We start from the raw sequence: 21,205 nt of genomic DNA, 5'->3' as shown, positions 1-21,205 counted from the left end.
CTAGGTTTAGACGATGTCAACGTGGTGGGACTATCAGGTCAATCATATATACATGTTTGTGACATCCAAAAAAAACACATATGATCTGAAGAAAAGAGACATAAATCGTTCCATTTATGTAGTAAAGTTAAGAATTTTACAATGTACATCCCTTTCCAATTTTTAATTAGGGCTAAAAAATTATTAACTGTACCTTTCAACATACCTTTTTGGGGGGGCCTTTTATAGCTGACTTAAATAATGCAGTATGCCTGGGCTTTGCTCATTGTTGTAGGCTGTACAGTGATCTATAATCACTGTTAATTTCTGAGTTATTTGGTTTCTTGTGTAAATATCGACAATTGTATTTCTATGTGTTTAGATAGTACTGCATGCACATTTCGTCATTCAATTGTTTATGTATTATACTTTGACCTCATGTTACACATTTATGTGTCTGAGCGTTATCAATAAATCTTGAATCTTGAATCTTGTGGAGAGTTGTCTCATTGGCAATCATACCACATCTTCTTTTTTATTTCTACAGTGTTTTTATTTTATTTCTCATAGACTAATCTGTCTCCCCTTCACATGCACTAAACAGTATTTGCCCCATTTGTGTTATTCTTTTAAATACTTAAAGAAATACAAAACATTAATGTTTTTTTAACCAAACATCTTCCACCCAGAAATGTTTGTCTGCACTGTTTAAATTCTTTCATCTGTAGACCCTATTACCTCATGATAAGGCCAAATAAATAGTATATGTGTTTCAAGTTACATCTAAAAAAAAAATTAGGGTAGCTATTGGTTGGTAGGGATTTTTTTTTTTTTTTTTTTTTTTAATTTTTTTTATATTGAGTGACCGATACTTTTAACAGAAAAATTACCAAAAAATATTTTATAGGGTAGGCTTTTATTAAGACTAAAAAGAGGGGTAGGTTACGGATAACTGCGAACCACGCATATTTTTTATTTGGCCTCAATACAATTTTAAATACATTCAAGATGTCCTTGAATTTGTGAAGATGTGTTCTCTTAGATAATAGATATGTTATAAACATTTAACACTCCTATAGATCATAATACAGAGGGGTATTCTTGTGACTGTCCCTCCCAGTTTTTGCTCACTCGTATTTTGATAAAATTCAATTACGTTATTTAGAGAAGAAATTGACAATGACCCGTATTTATCTATATTAGGCTCGTGTCACTTGAGTGTTTTCATACATTGACATTCACGGAAACAGAAGTTTCTTAGGTTGAGATGGTCTATGTTAAATGTTTACTGTAATCGTAACCAGGAATTTTCATTACCGCTTTGAGTTTATAAATATTGCATAATCATATTCTTAAGATTTTACACTTGTTAAACATATTCTTGAGTGGCTATAAGCAAATGTATTTGTTTTCCCCTAATCTATTTTAGGTGTTGTTCCTTTGAGATTAAGAATTAAGCAATAAAAACACTTGTTCCTTATAGTGTACAGTTAATAATATTTACAGCAAGTGTGTTTATAGTTATCTAATTCAACCGAAAGCTGCAACTGACATATTAATCCATATAGAACACTATTAAAGCTACACCATTACCAAAAATTGTTACCTTTATATAATGACTGACAAGGCAGGTTTTCCATTGATAGAGGTGCCCTTTTACATTGTGTTAGATTTGATTGTATTTTGTTGGATGCAGCCTTCATCTGTATACTATAACTATATATGTACACAGACTACAGTTGCTCTGTAATAGCCTAGAATTGGAATTAAGCTAGAGGTATAGGGGAGGGTTGAGATCTCACAAACATGTTTAACCCGGCCGCATTTTTGCGCCTGTCCCAAGTCAGGAGCCTCTGGCCTTTGTTAGTCTTGTATTATTTTAATTTTAATTTTTCGCTACATTGAAGACCTGTTGGTGACCTTCTGCTGTTGTTTTTTTCTATGGTCGGTTTGTTGTCTCTTTGGCACATTCCCCATTTCCATTCTTAATTTTAGACAATCCCTAATGTACCAATAACCAAATAATGTTGTACAATTTTCGATGTTACATGTGCATCGTTTAAAAGTACGCTACAAGCTCATTAACAGTTGTAATTAAAGGTGCACTATAAAACATGTCATAGTTATGGCTACATCTTAATTTATTGTACATGTTTCTATGTAGGGGGCACTTTAGGTCTCCCAACATTCTGTTCTCTCAGCTACATGCATTTACAATTAAAATGCAATAATTTAATATCGGTTATTTATTATTCAAAGTAAACACTTTAAAGCAATTTATTTTGAGGTTAAAGTCGGGTGATCTGAAGTAATTCAAATTTTCGGTAACACCAGAAAGTCTTTTGACTGAATTAAATTTTTTCAAAAATTTCTATTGCGAAAAACTACTTTGCCTATCATACATGTAGATGTCATTACTTGGTTCGACTCTTAACTTAATTGATAAGGATAATAATAATAATGCCACATACCTGCCAACTTTTCAAAATGCCCATGGGGGTTTTACGTGCAAGATGGCTATTGTAGCCCTACAAAACCTTCTATGGGGCCTTCAAATACATTTTAAAGTTGTTTTTTGGCTTCTCCTTACTTTAACAAGGCCATTTTAAAATTAATTGTTTTGTTAAAAATTATGGACAAAATTGATCTTTCAAAATTATTTTTTTTGAGCCTTCATGGGGAAAATCCCCCACAAATAGTGACAGTTGGCAGGTATGATGCCAGTTTTCCTACTGAAGGTTGGTGATTCTCACCAGACTCGCTGGTTTCTTACACCAAAATTGGAATTAAGCACCAAAACTCAACCATACCATTTTCTGGTATTTTAGGAACTTGAAATTTTTATAAAGAACAAATATTTTTCTTTTCGATCATGTCAATTTTCACAATGGCCACTTGGGGCATATTATCTGTACCATCTAGCTGAAAAAAAGAAGGAAACAAAACCCAAAAGGTCTGATTTCTGTGATATGCACACTCAGAAAAACATCATTTCTGAAATAATTAACTGCTACTGATGTAATTTAGTCTGATAACTGCCATATAAGAGGGTTTGTTTTTGCAGAGAATTAAATCAGGCTCACTGAAAAAATTATATTTAAATATCTTCACAATGGCTTAAATTTGATATAGCTAAAATTAATTAAAAAACAGCAAAAAAATGTCTCTTAACCAAAAAAAAATATTCAAAAATAGTGTCAGTATCACAGCATGTAATTTAATTTACAAAAGTGTACTTATATTTAGAGTAACAAAATATTAAATATTAAATTGATATAAAGCACTTTTTGTCTGATTTTTAAAAGGATTTTTTTGTCCAAATTATTAACAGAGCACTAGCTGCGAAATAGCCTTTTTTGTGCAGATTCAACTAACACAGCAAACTGAAATCAATGCTCCAGGTTTTAAACTAGGTAACAAGTTACTGCCCTTTGCATTAAATAAATTAATGATATGCTTTTCAGATTTTGTCCTTTTGAGCTAATATGCAAATAATCTATATGGCTTAGACAATTTAGGAGGGAGGAAAAGGGTGTGCTTATTATACATAACTGCGTACTACACACAGCTAGCTACGGTATTATGACAATTTGTTCTAATTCTGAAATGATAAGTTGAACTGTCTGGAACAGCAGGAGTCTATTTATATCAATTTTGTCATAATTCTGTATTTAGCAGGTTAGAACTTTAATTTTTCCCTCATTAAGGGAAGAAGGTGGATTGAGACTGCATTCCCTTAAATTACTAGAGATTTACATTGATTCCATAAGAGTTATAAGACTTCCAAGGTTGGTGAACAGACATGCTCTGTCTGAATTCATTCAATTGAAGTCAAGCTTTCAGTCTAAAACAAGCAGTGTATCTTAAGGTATCAATCTAAAAACTGATGAAAGAAATTCCTTAAACTTATAATGTGAGAACTAAGCCTGTGGCCGATCATGCTTGACAGTATCAAACATGATTTTCAATGACCCTTGTTCCACACAGTGAGTGTGCGGTTAAAGACAGAACTGGGAACACACCAGTTCTTAGTGAGATTCCTTTTCGTTCAAAAATTCCAAATATCCCCTTTTGGTACTGTCACCTGCATGGGAGTTTACAATCTCCCAAAAAGTGTCTTCCTGTTTTTACCTCCTTATATCAGATAAGTTGTTCAGATGGTATTTTCTATGTTTGTTTTTCACAGCAATACAAAAAACAATGCTTATAAATGCATAGTAAAGACATTCTAGGTCATGATGAATGTTGTTTTAATAAATTAAATACATGTATGAATAATTAAATTATCATTTTGTGCTGACATAGCAAAAATATATGTACCTGGTATCTTAGTACAAAGCTTAGAATGAAAAATTGTTGTCATTCATAATTTTCCTACCCCTAACATGTGGATCTGGAAAAAGGGAAATTTATCTGTTTGAAGGATCAAAAGGTTTCCATGAACAACAACCCCCTTCCCTTCCCAGTGGAACTTGAAAGAGAAAGATTTCTGTTTGGAGTGTCAACAGATTTCCATGAACAACAACCCCCTTCCCTTCCCAGTGGAACTTCAATTACTTGAAAGAGAAAGATTTCTGTTTGGAGTGTCAAAAGATTTCCATGAACAACAACCCCCTTCCCTTCCCAGTGGAACTTGAAAGAGGAAGATTTCTGTTTGGAGTGTCAAAAGATTTCCATGAACAACAACCCCCTTCCTTTCCAGTGAAACTTGAAAGAGAAAGATTTCTGTTTGGAGTGTCAAAAGGTTTCCATGAACAACAACCCCCCCCTCCCTTCCCAGTGAACTTGAAAGAGAGAGATTTCTGTTTGGAGTGTCAAAAGGTTTCCATGAACAACAACCTCCTCCCTTCCCAGTGGAACTTGAAAAAGAAAGATTTCTGTTTGGAGTGTCAAAAGGTTTCCATGAACAACAATCCCCTCCCTTCCCAGTGGAACTTGGAAGAGGAAGATTTCTGTATGAAGTCAAAAGGTTTCCATGAACAACAACCTCCTCCCTTCCCAGTGGAACTTGAAAGAGGAAGAATTTTGTTTGAATCGTCAAAGACTTTCTTGAATAATCCTCCCCTACCAGTGAACTTGAAAGGGGAAGATTGCTGTTTGAAGTCAAAAGGTTTTCCTGAACAACAATACACCCCTCCCTTCCCAGTGAAACTTGAAAGAGGGGGCTTTCTGTTTGAAGTGTCAAAAGGTTTTATTGAATAATCCTCCCCTCCCAGTGAACTTACAAGAGGGTGATTTTCTTTTTGAAGCATTAAAAGGTTTTCATGAATAACCCCCCTCCCAGTGAACTTGGAAAGGGAGATTTCTGTTTGAAGCATCAAAAGGTTTTTATGAACAAGAACCCCTCTCCCTTCCCAGTGAACCTCAAAGAGGGAGATTTCTGGTTTTCATAAACAACAACCCCCCCCCCCCCCCTCCCTTCCCAATGAAACTTGAAAGATGAAGACTTCTTTTTGAAGCAACAGAAGGTTTTAATAAATACCACCCTCCCTCCCAGTGGAACTAAAAAGAGGAAGATTTCTGATTGAAGCATCAAAAGGTTTTCTTGAATAATCCCCCCCCCCCTCTCAATGAACTTAAAGGAGGAAGATATCTGTTTGATGTGTCAAAAGGTTTAAAGGTATTGTGACAGGCATCACAAATCCATATTTCAAGTATAAAAAACTCAACCAATGCATAAAATGTTTCAGACCCTCGTAAGAATAAAACATTACATTGTTTGTAAAACTTATTTACAAGACAAATTTCCTTTGAAGAAGTGAAAAACGCTGATTACATAATACTCCTGTTTATAGGTACAAAATCATTTATCTTTTAAGTGCAAGAAGTAATATGTATAACACTGTTTAATCAGGTTATATGCTGTATTTTATGGGGAAATCCAAGCTTTTACAGGTCAAGAATAGTTTCTGTTTTTGCTGTATTTTATGGGGAATTCTCAAGGTTTAACAACATGGTACTATAGGTCAAGAACAGTTTCTGTTTTTGCTGTATTTTATGGGGAATTCTCAAGGCTTAACAACATGGTGTTATAGGTCAAGAACAGTTTCTGTTTTTTGCTGTATTTTATGGGGAATTCTCAAGGCTTAACAACATGGTGCTATAGGTCAAGAACAGTTTCTGTTTTTGCTGTATTTTATGGGGAATTCTCAAGGCTTAACAACATGGTGTTATACGTCAAGAACAGTTTCTGTTTTTGCTGTATTTTATGGGGAATTCTCAAGGCTTAACAACATGGTGCTATAGGTCAAGAATAGTTTCTGTTTTTGCTGTATTTTATGGGGAATTCTCAAGGCTTAACAACATGGTGCTATAGGTTAAGAACAGTTTCTGTTTTTGCTGTATTTTATGGGGAATTCTCAAGGCTTAACAACATGGTGCTATAGGTCAAGAACAGTTTCTGTTTTTTGCTGTATTTTATGGGGAATTCTTAAGGCTTAACATCATGGCGCTATAGGTCAAGAACAGTTTCTGACTTACAATACAAATGGTGTTTTCTATGAATATTACTAGGGAGTTATTTCCCTTGTTTTACTGTAGGTTTAAACAGTTCAATTTTAACAGTGTGGGTGTTGTAACAGTTGTACTCAGAGACTTTACTCTTTCTCAATATTTGAGAATTGGAGTAAACATTAATGTTTGAAAACACTTTCTGTATTATATATGTTTGTATTTGTGTTTGCTTGACCAATATGGGTGTATTTTGCAAATAAAATTATTATTATTATTATGAAAACACTAAAGATATCCAAATACTTTCCAAAATGTTTTGAACTTTGAGAGGGGATTTATCATCACATAATATTTAGCATTTGTTTATCCATGTCAATAATACTTTTTTCAATGTTATAAGTAATATCCCTAGGGGATAACCTCCATTACGGTACCCATACGAGTATCGTACGGTCGATGTAAATAGTGTGTTGTTTCTCTAGCACTTTGACAACAGTATCTGAACATTCTTGTCACCTGACCTCGTAAGATTTCGATAGTCTGCATTGTTCATTAAACCAAATATCGTCTGAGGATTTATTAAAATCGTGAGATCACCTGAGTTTTTTTTTAGATCATGAATGGACATTTAACACCCACTAGATTTACATATCCGTATTATTCTTGGGACATTCTGATCTTTAAAGATCAATTGATATTAGGGTCAAACATCATAATGTTTGTAAAGTTTGTTTGAATAAATATTGAAAAAAATAGGAAGTGCTTCAGACTCTTAAATTGTTAAATGCTGTGAATTTAAAATATTGAAATTTAAAGGTTTTATGATTTAAATTGGATTTAAAATGATTTTTTTGATATGCTACCTAAAGTTTTTGCCAAAGAACACTGATGTTTTAGATGCAATAAAATGAACAGAAAAAGCTAGTGTAAAAAAATACCGTAAAGTGTAAGAAAGAAAAAGAAAAACCTGTAATTATCCTTTATTTATTTTCTCTGACCATTTCAAATAATGACTTGAAAAATTGTATAGAGAGATGCTGTTGTGTTTTATTTAGAATTATATTATTACTGAAGAGATTATTTTATAGTAACAAGTCTGTGAAAAAAGAATAGAGAGATTTTAATTCACAGTCAAGTTTGTTAAATTTTTGTTCAACAAAAGCCTCATATGAAGGATTACACTCAAAAAAGACTTCATATTGAATTAATTGGCATATTTAAGCCATAAGACACTTAAACAGTAGAAAAAGCTCAGCAGATGAAGTTAAAGAGTGAAGACAGGGGGGATAATTCATAATCGTGCAGATGTTTTGTTATAGACCCCATGTATGGTCATTAATAGTTATGTCTTTATGATTACCATCTGGCTATTTTGAATCAAGATTTTGTAGTAAAAATTTATTCAAAAAAGCTGTCAAAAGTGGACAGATGTCCCCTCAAACAAATTTCAGGAAAAGATATCCTAAAATTTTGAATTTATAGTTTTGAATAAGAGGTTATCTCCCCTACCTAGAAGTAATTCACTTACTGACTTTAATTTTGAATGAGAGATAAAACGATTTGTATTTATTTGAATTTAATAAACAAATGCATAGATAAAAGAATAGAAAAGAAATATATTATATAAATTAACATTATGTTATTATACTCAACTAATTTAACAAATATTTTAAAGGGAAATAACTCATGCATCAAGCTTCTAACTCCTAAATCATATATATTTTTATGTTTTGATTAATTAGGTTAATTAAGAGATGTAAATTTAAAATGCCAGACATTTTTGTTGTAATCTAAAGATTCAAATTTTGACTAGAGCTTATTACATGTTGAATTCGAAATTAAAAAAAAATGATGAGATTTGAATGACGATATTAATAGGAGTAGCGTAACTCCTAGACATGACAAAATTTCTCAATGAGATAAAAATTTTAAGTAGTACAGCATACTGGTGTGAAAATCTTGAAAATTCGTGAGGAGAGAATTAATACGATTTTGTCAAATGTTACCGCATACTTCGGTAGTCATTCAATTTGTACTTTGTGACCTCTCGGTGGTCCAGACTTAGATAGTGATGTATGACTTACGGTTTTTGTTTACGTTGCACAGTTATGCAAATATATCTGTCACAATTACAAATAAAAAAAAAGACTAATTGTTTGAATAGGAAAAATGCTGTTTACCTAGACAGTCCTATATTTGCGCATGTAGGCCAATAAAAATTGTCTTTAAGTCTGGAGAGATTACGTTTGTAGATTGTTTACATTTAAGGTACAAAATGTTGGGTAATGAAAAAATGTTGAACATACTTTAAGCCGGACAATTTAAACAAAAATGGGTTTTTGACAGTGTACAAGGAATGTTTGTTTTAACCCGGGGTACCATATTGTTAAAACTGCTACTGTAAACGTAAGATTTTGGATACTTTTCATATTACACCAAGAAACTTTTTAGACACATAATTTTTCTTATAATAGAACCATGAGGGTCTAAGTTGCGGGGTTTTCATTTCTATAAAAAAAAAAAATATGCCATATTTATCTTAACTTTATTTTTAGTTATATATAGTTGTCTTATTTTCTGTACTTTGATATAAGTTTCACACTCCATTATATTTCTAATACCTTGATAAATGATTTTATAGCCTATTTATGTCTACTCTTTATTTATTTTCATTCAGTATTCTATTTTTCGTCCCTATTATTCTCTTCTGTTAAGCCCCATACAAACCATCATGTACAGGGGATTCGTCAATAGTGCATCCGAAAAAAACAGGAAGAAGGGACTTAAAATGTGGTGAAAAATTTAAGGAGGAAAGGAAATAAGAGTATGGAAATTAATATTTGTTTAATTATAACCACTTTTCCTGTCTAAGAATAATGGATCAAATGTATCAAATATTTCATGAATCAAGGAGGTAGATCACGGTAACGGAACCAAACTCTTAAGGGTCATTGGTACGTTTAATCCAACCATACTTATACATACTATTCTTATGTTTCAAAGGAAAACATATTGATATATCATATATTGCTAACCGTACTTTTACAAGTTCAAGGAGTATTTACAAGAGGAGTTGTCTCCCTTAACCAAGGTTTACATCCTTAGTAAGGTAGATGGTGACAGAGAAGGGAGATAATAAATCAGTTAGGAAAAGAGTTGTCACCCTTAGCCAAGGTCTACATTCTAAGTTACGCAGATAGTGACAAAGAAGGGAGATAATAAATCAGTTAGGAAAAGAGTTGTCTCCCTTAACCAAGGTCTACATCCTAAGTAAGGCAGATAGTGACAGAGAAGGGAGATAATAAATCAGTTAGGAAAAGAGTTGTCTCCCTTAACCAAGGTCTACATTCTAAGTAAGACAGATATTGACAGAGAAGGGAAATAATAAATCAGTTAGGAAAAGAGTTGTCTTCCTTAACCAAGGTGACTGCATGCATCCTAAGTAAGACAGATAGTGACTGGTAAGGGAGATAATCGGTTAGATAGGTTTAGACGAGGGAAAGTCAAGAATATCAAATGCAAATTGTGAAATCTTTGTCATTCATATGAATTCAATATATCGGTACTGAGTTGTAAAATACCATCACATTGATCAGCTTATGTTTATATTTTGAGATATGTTACCCTCTTTCTGAAATTATTTTGCATTATTGATCATTATTTACTCTCCTGAAATGAAATTATTTAAAAAGTACTGCACAACCACTAAGTATATACTTTAACTTGTAAGTAAAGTTATATGCAGAAATTGTGCATTTATATATAATGTAAAATTGCACAAATCACTTTATGCTGCAGCAGGCTTCTTTAAGTGCTGTGATTAAAACAAACTGCATTGCAATATTTATATACTTTAAATTATAGACATACTTAAAGATGATTACGCTAAGATGCATTTCCTTTGAAAATCTTTTGATACTCAGGTAATTATCTTATTTCCATAAAATCCATGTAAACGAATAGTAATTAATTAACTTCAGAATGTTTTATTCACCTGTGGTTGTGACATATTCGAGTGCAGTTGTACCTAGTGTGTGCACAGAAATGCAGGTACTACATGATACTGGCCTTGATTTTAAACACTAAATAAATTTTCCTTGACTATTATGTGTTCAAATGTCAATTGAAAGTTACAAATTTGTATTTATTTGGTTTCTTTTCTTTGCCAAAGTTGTCAAAGTTTACTTAATTCTCTATTGTCTATTAGGTAAAATTCATTGACTTGTGTAGAGAGAATGCTAAGGGGGGGATAGGACCTTTATCGGGACTCCGGGATCGGGTGTTTTTAAGCTCTGAATTTCGGGATTGACCCTTTCGGGACTCCGGGAATTCTTTTTTTTTCGAATTTCTGGACCCCGGGATTTCGTGTTTTTAAGCCCAGGATTTCGGGATCAGGACCCCTCCTATCCCCTCTCATGCTAAGCTGTAGGCATGTTAAAAAAAAAACCTTGAAACAACCAAGGAATTGTATACTGTAAATTCAGAAATTATTTTGTGCATTTATTATTGCGATATTGAGAAAAGTCCTGTTTAATTCTTATTAAAAAAGTTCAAAATGCGAGTTGAATATTGCGATTATAATCTTGTCACAGTTTTTGCAATTATAAAAACATCGCATTAATTTCTAAATTTACCTACCACTACTTATAACATCTTTTAATCATTGAATTAACAAATAAATAAGAATTGTTCAATCTTAATTAGAGGTTCAAAGCTCATCGAGACAGGTTTATCTTGGTATGTTGATATGTAATTACATGATTAACTTTCAATGGTAAATTTAAACTAAGTGTAATTGATGTTTTATGCAATTGTAATTGACCAGTGTTGACTTCTTATTTGAATGCAATATATGTATAGGGAACAAAGTGTGGGAATTTGTTGAATGATGATTACTTCTTCAGGTCACCACAACATTTTAGGGGTCAAAGCTTAGCAATGCATCATGGGACAGTTTTAATCCATAAAGATAATTTGTTAGGAGTCAGCTAATCCTTCATACAGTAAGCTAATTCATCAAACAATACAAGAAACAAAAGGGGGATTTTTTTTTATCTGTGATACTGGTTGAGTTTAATTGACGGAGAAATTGGTAATACACAAATGTATTTTGGAGAAAAAGTGATAAAAAAATACAGATAAGAAAACTAAAGGTATCCTGAGAATGTTAATGGATAATGCAGGCAGAGTTTAAAATTCAATTTTTTTAGTCACTTTTTCAATTTTGTTATCCCCTCCCAAAAAAACTAGGAAGTTTTATTTTTTTAATGTGATTTTTGCTCAGGGTCCAAATGATTGAGAAGCCCTTGAAGTTTAGTGGGGGTTCAAATTTGAAAGGTCCTTAAAAATGACAGCAGGCTAATCATCTTACAGGACAGCTACCCTATGTATTACTTTAAATTGGGGAATTTCACAAAGGACATATTTACACCATATATGCAGTCATTATTATTCCTGGGGTACCAATTTTTGTGGATTTTGTGTGTTAAAGGGAACCCCAAATTTATGTATTCAAGTTACAGTCCCTGTTGGCTCTGTCAAAACCATGAAAACACGTAGTACATGTATCCATGAAAACACGTAGTACACGTATCCATGAAAACACGTAGTACACGTATCCATGAAAACACGTAGTACACGTATCCATGAAAACACAATTTTTTCTCAGTTGCGAAAAATTGATTCTGACAAAAATGATTTGGTTAAAGTCCCAAAAATATTCTTTCATGTAAATTAGATATAAAGAAAGATCAGGATGAAGGGCAAGAAAAATAGGAAAGTCAGATACTGTAAATTGACTTTGCACTAGATATATCACAATATTTTAAACTACGCAAAAAAAATATAAAAAAATGAACACTCTACAGTACTTTGTCTTAGTTGTAAATCATCAATTCATGGATTGGAAGTAAATGTACTTGAAACAAACACAGAAGTCTTCATTTTGAAGAGGGGGTACTTATGTCTTCTTTGATGCACCAATTAACCAAATTTATACGACTAGGGGGTCCATAAGGTTAACTTTAAGAGAAAAATCATAAAACATTTTTTTGAGTTTTAAGAGGGTAAAAGATTCTCAGCTTGGTTAACTAAAGAATTTGTTTTTGTTTCACATTCTTTCATAATATTTGTTCACAATTAATTTTTTTGGAATTTGAGGTGTTTTTTAAACCCCTTAAGTTTAAGATTCACTTTTAGTTTATGTTCATGAGGCTGAGGCTTTAAATAAGCTAAATGATGGTTTTGTATTTGTCAAGAGAATTTTGGGATTTTGAAAATAATAAAAAAAAGGTTAAAATATTTTCAAAGATTGGTTTGAATCCCAAAGTTATGGTTTCCAATAGGGATCCTTTAATAGGACGGGTATTAATCAAAAATATATGTTGGCCCAATTTGATTAAATTATTTTCTCTGATATTTGAGAGATTTCTGAATTAAGAATTCACTAAAATATTTTGTCATTATGTTGCTCTGATAAATATGTTCACTGTATATGTAAATAGATACTAAGTAAGAAAAGAATGAAAAAAAAACCCCAAATTCATTGAATTCACATATCTTCCCCCTAAATGAGTACCTATCAGGTCACTTAAGGTCACTTAGCAAAATTGTGTTGCATTATATTTCAAAGAAATTTCGAATTGCATTAATAATGATGGTGAAATATTACATGTAATAATTAAAGCATTATCATAGTACAGTACTTCTCTTTGAAATAATGATATGTCTGGGAAATTTGGTTTGTTAACTCAATGCAGATAGGTTGTCATATAAAATGAGCAAAAAATTTTAATAGCAGAAACGGAGATGCATGCGCTCTTGATTATAAATATATTAAAAATCAATTACACTTAAAATTTATTATTTTGCTAGGCATGTTATTGACGGTATTGGTTAGCGGTGTTTTGATTTTCAAAGTAGGATTGCATAATTTTGATAAGATTTTTTTCTAGAAATTCCAGTATCTTGCCGAGAATTGTCTAAGGGCAGTGCACTTTGCTTTTCATGTCTGAACAATTAGATCGTAATCAGTTAAGGGAAGGCGGTAATTGAGATTCCAGATGAGGAATAAAATTATACTGAATAAATATGAATGATTGTCAGATGGGGGCACTTGTTAACACAGTATTTTGTGGTGTTTCGGTATTCCATAGTCTGCACCACATTCTTTTCCAACTTCCAGACTGAAGACCATTTTTCCAACATTTCTCTTTTGTGTTTAAATAAAGTTTTCCAAGTACTTACTAGTATGGGACATCAGACTAGTGGCTAACGGTGCAGCCTGGTCCCAAACCATTGTAATTAGGGTGTTTTTAGCTGCAAAACCTAACAGCATATCTCAAAGGGTGACCTTGTCAGCTTCAGATTAGGCAGGGGTACACATGTACACCTGGTGCTTACCTTCTCTAAAAACAAAATAAAAAATTTAAATTGCAGCCAATTTTGTGTCAAAATGATGTTGTCTAATTTCTTATTCTCAGGAGGACCTCACTCAGCCCAGCACTACCAACAAATCTCTGAACCTAAACGCCTTCTGGGTATATTAAAAGATTAATTGCCCCTGAATCAACTTTTTTTGCAGTTGGGGTGAAACCAAATGGTACGAAAATGCTTCAGTGTGCACATTCTTGGTGCACACCCACATCTTTCAAATTTTTAAAACTCGATCATGAAATCGATGTATCACATGTTCTCAATTTTCGTTTGCATCATATCAGTTATAAGTTTATGTGTTTTTCGTTAATTGACGTTTTGAATGTTTTTGAGCTGCATCAGTTAAATAGGTTTTTGTGGGTTTTTCCATGTGCTGAGTATATCTATACCTGGTGTTTTAACTGTTCTAAATATCCTAATTTTATCATATCAACATTGTTTGTTTTTTTCTTTGATTGGCATTTTGAAGGTTTCTGCGTTGCATCAATTAAGTGGGTTTTCTATGGGTTTTTCCAAGTGTTCAGTATACTTTTATGTAAAAACTTGCAATGTTTTTGTAATTAGATTTAGTGTCTTTGTAAATTGTTATATAATTTTACAATAGTATATGCAGTAAGGGTTTGGCTGCTACCCAAAAATATCAGTCCTGCAGACAGGTGGAAATATAAAAATTTAATGATATGGGTGGAAACTTTTGTTTAGGAACTAAAGCAGCTTTCTTAAGAGTTTCATGATTCCTATAGAAAAGAAGTTTTTGATATTAGATCTTTGATGATATGTGTTAAATAAAACAAATTTTTTAGACTTCAAGAGGATTATATTAACAATGACATTCTATATTGTGTTCTTTATTACATAATATGTCACTAATTTGAATCTAATGAACAGACATATTTAGCTGACAATGTGGTATTAGTTTTGCTCATTGTTGAATGCTGTATGATGACCTATGGTTTTTTTAAATTTCTATTTTATTTGATCTCTCACTGAGAATTGTCTCATTTGCAATCATACCACATCTTCATATTTCTATATCATTCCTTCTAGTTTTAAGCCTAGTTATAACTGTCCCTCCCCCCTTTTTATGAGTCTGACATGTTGTATTGTGCTGCATTTGGTCTCTTCAGGGTATGCACTAAATATGCCTATTTCTATCTATCTCTGTGCTCAATATGGCAGGCCAAAATAACTATCCCCACCCTCTTTTCCAAAAAAAAAAAGGGGGGAAAGTCTGAAAGAGAAATATTATTAAAATTGTCATTCTTGAATTCCCATCTGAAACGAAATGCACTACAAAACATGCAAAAAAAAAGAGAAGTTATTAGTGGTTACAAAATTCCTGATTTTTTGCAACTACATTAATAAAAAGACAAAATTCTTTTCCACTAGTTGATGCCCAGACAGAATAATTTGTATGACACAAGACATTTTTGTGGGTTAGACTCCACGTGAACGAGGTGCATGTTGACATACCAAATGTCATTTAAATCAGCATACTAAGTATATTTCAAGGAGATATGGTTTTAAATTAGCATCATAAATGAATTTTAAGGAGAGGTGGTTTTTGTTGAAATATAGACGTTTAATTGTTAGTTGCAGCACATGGATCTTTTCTAAATTCAAAGGTTTTTTGTATTTGAATGATGTTGTTGATATTTTAGAATAATTACAGCATTCAATAGTACAGATATTATGTTTTGTAAAAAATGACATAAGATTTTTGTATCTTTTTAACTTCGTCTGGATGCATAATATTACGCAATAAAACGGTCAAAGACACAGAGAAAGTTGCCAAATAAAGATAATGAGCCTTGAAATTAAGATTTTATGAGATGGGTCTCATTGAGGAACCGGTCTTAAAGTTTGACTATGGATTGCCTTTTTTTTTTGTAAGCGTTACATGTGAAAGTCAAACTTATAATTGTGCTGTGAAAACGGGAAATGAAGTATATAGATGGGACACAGGAAATAACAAAAAAATGAGAATTGCTTACGTACATAGTGTAAGCAGAATACTGGAATCTGACAAAACAGTAAGGGGGATCTGGGATCAGAACCCCCCAATGAGACTCCCTTTATTGATTTTAAGGGTGACCTGTTGTTGCTTACACCATGTCATTTTGATAAGTTGCATCATTTGCAATCTCCATATTTTTGTATTGCCTACATTTGTTTATTGTTTTATTACTAAGCAGGTTGCTTTTTCCACGAGATCCACCTTTTTGATTTACTAAAAAAAAACCACATGTTTCAATGAAAATAATTGTCCCAAATGGTATTTTCTCTTTTGCTTTAAACATATTATTTTGAAGTGCCAAATGATTAAGTTTATGAATCACACATTTGAGAATAGATTGTTTCAAATTTAAAAGGACCAATTTAAATTTGATTGAATTTCAGGGTTAGAGTGACAAATTTGACAGCTTTAAATACTATGTCCCACTTGAGTGTAAAGTCATACTCTCAGCAGAAAGGTGATTTACTTTCATAATTGTTTCTAAATTTTAACACCTTGCGTGTTTGATGAATTTACACAGTGGTCTGATCACACAAATAGGAGTTATCATGCAATTGTGGGATTAATTTTGATTTTTTTTAAAGAGTCAAAATTTAAAATGTAGGTCATACATTCAATAATTGGGTTGGTTGTTGTGATCAATATCTTTTAATTGGAAATTCATTTTCTATTGTGAAAACTTAGACTTAATAACTTAATTTGCAACCAAATCACTTACTTTGCATTTGTTTTGTAACCCGTGTAGTGCCTATAATACTTAAATTTTGAAAGAAAGTAAAAATAAACCGGATGTTTAAAGATTTTATGTTATTGTGATATTGTAACATATTTTTTAGCATAATGCATTTCATTTTTTTGACATATGAGTTTGAATGTTTCTTTGCCTCGATCTCTTTTACACAACATTTCTTAAAAAAATAATCTCTTAACAGTCTTGGTCAGAAAACAGTTTCATGACACTCACACATCACACAACTTTTAGGTATATAAAATGTCATCCAATCTGACTATATTTGGTAACAAGTTTTCCATTTGATTAAAATTTAATTGCAAAGCCAGACAGATTTTTTTCTGCAAATTTATAAGATAGTATCTTCCATGCAGTGAAAGTTTTTTACCACCTTCTGTTTTATAGAGACATTAATGTTTATGTCTTAGTACTTTTAGTATGGTTTATGTGCATATTATAGATTTACTATCAGTAAGCATGATGGATTTAATGGCTGCATCTAACTGTCAATCTCATTCTTGTGGGGGCTGGTTATTTCTGCATCAGTGTAGGTTTTGTCATGGCTGTTAATGGCTTAACCCTGTACCCCCTTCTACTTATCTGTATCTTCCTCCTGATTAAATAAGGAGCACACACACAGTGCCAGGATAATGGAATTAAAAAGAGTTCTATTGATTCTCTATGAATTATTTAAAGAATGATAATTAATAGATGTATATAAAAGTAACAAAACTATCATAGGTTTAAAAGAAATATTTGAAGGGTTCAGATAATGGCATGCTATAGTACTGTTACTGTTGGTGACTGATTCTGAAAGACAATATGCTTAAAATGCCAGTCCTGTATTCAGAGTTGCTTATAAGGATCTTTTGAAGCTCCCATCCCACCACTGACTGTTTCACAATATTTTTACATGTCAATGAATCATATCTGCCTTCAAGTTTTTGAAGGGACGTGTATTTTACATAAAAAATCTTTGGGGTTCCAAAAAAAGTGAATCCGGGTCCGTTCGCCCTGATTCACGTTCGCCATACTACGTGTTCGCCCTGATACCTGTTCGCCCAGGGTCCATTCGCCCAGATTTTATTTTTTTCTATTTGTTGTCAAGTCGCATAATTTTAAGTATTTGAACAAAATATGTTAAAGTTTGTTAACAATTTGACAGAATATTTATATTGCCGCAATCATTTTATCATTTTCTCTTTGATTTACAGAGTAGAATTGGTATACAATGTAAATCATTATATTTGTTAACAAAATAATTGTACTTTGTATTCAGTCAATCATGAATGTATGCAGTATAACTGAGTCTAGGACTGTCTCGGAGTATAATAATGAACTTGTAAATCCGTTTCATGATTTACAGTTCGTACATCATTGTGTTTATTAATTTCAAGCTGAACATTTTATCAAAACAAAACGTTTGATTTTTATTAATAATCCATCAAAAGACAAGTATCACAATAATCAGTGATCCGAATTATTTTGTCATTGAACAATTAACGATCCTAAACAAGCCATAAACTTTTAAATATTTCCCTGTTTCCATAAATTTAAAGAATATATACCATAGAAATATCTGAATAAGTTTTTTCAACTTCAATGCCCTGAATATCAATATTTTTTAGTAGGGCGAACGGACTCTCTGGGCGAACGAACTCAGGGCGAACGTACCCAGGGCGAACATATTATTAGGGCGAACAATCCCGATACCAAAAAAAGTTCATCACAATTAGATACAGTAAAACACGGCCTTTTCCCATCCAAGGGGAGCTTGAAAACATGATCCATATTTAATCATGTGACCGAGAAAGGTTCAATCATAGCGAAAACATTGAAAGTTTTTGAGTGCAAATATGAACAGTATCATTTTAACGAAATTGCTCATATTTCAAGAATGCAAGAATCGGTTGCACATCTTGCAAATATAACATGCAGTTGTTTTAGTGCATACATGTTTTGCATTTAAGAAATGTTTTGATAAAGATCAAATTGTGCATTATGCAAATCTTAAGGATGGTAGTGCAGCAGAACATTAACTTTTGCTCAAAATGCATCTGACCATGCATGTACAGATGCACTAACAATGTGATGGTACTCTTGATAAGGTAGATTGTAAAACATGGAAATATAAATTGGAATGGAATTTAAAGTTTTGAAATTATTAAGGTTTACAAAAATGTGTTCTTATTTATTGAAATGTATATACATAAAATCATTAGAAGAAAATTAAGACTTTGAATTATTTATGGTGTTAGTATATGGACTATTGATAAGTTAGTTCCCTAAATGACTTACTAAATCATAAGATTCAATTTCAGTTTGACTTGGAAAATGGTCCACATTTTAAGAATGCCCATATCAACCTGTGCAGTGTCTCAAGACCACCAACTGCAGCTGTCTACGGCAATTGCATGCTTATTTTGTTTTAATCACTGCCAAAGTTTTATTGAAATCTGTCAAGTTTTTTGGTAAATTTATACAGATTATGATGAAGGATTGTTTAGGGTTAAGTGTAAAAGGTAGACATTTTATATCTGATTACTAATAAAGACCTGTTGTCTTAAAACAAATGTTTATTGCCTTTGATAATATGACGGTGTGGATGGGATAAACATGAGGGTGTGGATGGGATAAACATGAGGGTGTGGATGGGATAAACATGAGTGTGTGGATGGGATAAACATGAGGGTGTGGATGGGTTAAACATGAGGGTGTGGATGGGATAAACGCAGTTCGTTTAAAAAAAAAAAATGCTGACAATAAAGCTAAAAAGATAAAATTCACATTTCGCTGTCATTAATATATAAATAATGGTCCAATGTTTAAAAAAATGATGTCACTTGTATTAAGGTCAAGGAACTGGACATTTCTAAATACTAGTATGTTTGGCCTAATTCAGTATTGGCCTTCTATCATACATCTACTTTATACTATGTATTTTATACACATTACCACCATAACTAAAGGGACATCACTCTGTTTTGTCTCTTATTTGTACAGAAAGAGTATTTGTCATTATCAATCACTATTCAATCAATCATCAACCAGTACAATCAATTTATTTTCATTGTTTTAGACATTTTTATAAGACCCAATTTTTTATTTTTCAGAAACAGAGGTTGACCTTTTAGCAGCCATTGGCCTGCCGGATCCCAGCAAAGGTGTTACGTATGATGTTGGACTGGAAGGTTTTCCAGCTTTTAAGTTAGACAAATCATCGTATATACGAAAAGCTGCCGAGACCTATTTTACAGACAGAATCGGCAAAATAAATGACTTTGCCATTGGAATTACTGTTAAAGTATTTTCTAAAGATGGAATTTTATTCGCTGTAAAAAATATTTATGAAACTGTGATAGCTTTTGGTGTTCGGATTACTGCTGCCGGTAATGGTAAACATAACATAGTTTTATATTATAAAGAAGATCATCAATATGGTCAAATTTCAGTGACCATTGGAAATTTTACCGTGGACAATATTGATAGAAATTCATTTACGAAATTAGCCATCAAAGTTCAAGGTGACACCGTAACGTTATTTGATAATTGTGAAGAAGTTGGGCGCCAACAAGTTTTAAATCGTCAACCCTTACAGTTTAGTACAGGATCACCTTTATATATAGGTCAAGGTGGACCAAATTTTGAGGATACGTCATTTGAGGTAAATTTAAAATTATTCAAAGATACTTAAGAAACTTTAATGTGGTACCCCTTACGTTACTGCTTACTTTATATTATGTCAACCATGTTTATTTATGTTTGGGGAGGAGGGAGAGTTGAACAAGCACTTCATGGCGCATTGTTACAACAATGAGTGTGGTGTTCTTTTATTAAGACAAGATAAAACCACATCTTTCCTTTTAATGTTTAAAATTACAAACAGCTTTTTAATTAATCAGGTAATTTATTTATTAAACATTAAACATGTACCGACAACTCCATTGTATTTAAGAGGAAATTTATCAAAGATAGATAACTCTGCATCAATTTGGAATGCTGACTAGCACATTCACCTCCCTTTAAAAATGAAATCTTTAAACTCAAAAGATAAATAGTTTTAATACATATTTGTTAACTTTTGGAGAAAAAAAAACCTTAGAAACGTTCAATATGAAAGAAGTAAAGAATGCTAGAAAAAATGTTTATTTGAAACATAAGAAGAATGTTGGTTTTTTTTGTGGCTCTAAAAAAATGGACATGACAGTTTCCAGCAATATGTCATTTACAAAAGCTTAAAAAACATGGTTTGAAAAAGTTTTAGAAAGAATTTTATGACTATACTGAATACAATAGTAAATTTAGCAAATCACAGGGCTTGAATTAGATTTCGTCTTGATTTTAGGGCAGCTAATGTGCTTTTACCCAGTTTTATAAAGTGCACCCTTTACAAACAAATTACGATTGACAATCTTATATTTAATGTTCTCCTAATTGAACATTGACACATTTTTTATCAACATTCTCAGACTTTCCATGACCTGATTTACCATCTTAGAATCGCCCACATAAAGCTAATAAATATAAACACAACAAAAAAAATACATGTATAATGCTCATATTCAATTAAGAGGTCACATGATAGGTCAGCT

General features: G+C 32.2%; 1 protein-coding gene across 14 annotated transcripts in view; it reads left to right on the top strand.

The window, feature by feature from the left end:
• LOC139503756 (collagen alpha-1(I) chain-like) overlaps window positions 1-21,205 on the top strand; it is a 137,030-nt gene that overhangs the window by 71,347 nt on the left and 44,478 nt on the right. For all 14 annotated transcript variants that reach the window (XM_071293621.1, XM_071293620.1, XM_071293619.1 and 11 more), the window contains one exon: window positions 19,727-20,277. In XM_071293621.1, coding sequence (XP_071149722.1) covers window positions 19,727-20,277 — 551 coding nt within the window. The remainder of the gene's footprint in view (window positions 1-19,726; window positions 20,278-21,205) is intronic.

This window comes from Mytilus edulis, chromosome 14 (genome assembly GCF_963676685.1).
Source record: "Mytilus edulis chromosome 14, xbMytEdul2.2, whole genome shotgun sequence".
In the NCBI taxonomy this organism is placed as follows: Eukaryota; Metazoa; Mollusca; class Bivalvia; order Mytilida; family Mytilidae; genus Mytilus; species Mytilus edulis.
This window is presented reverse-complemented; position numbering and strand designations above follow the sequence as displayed.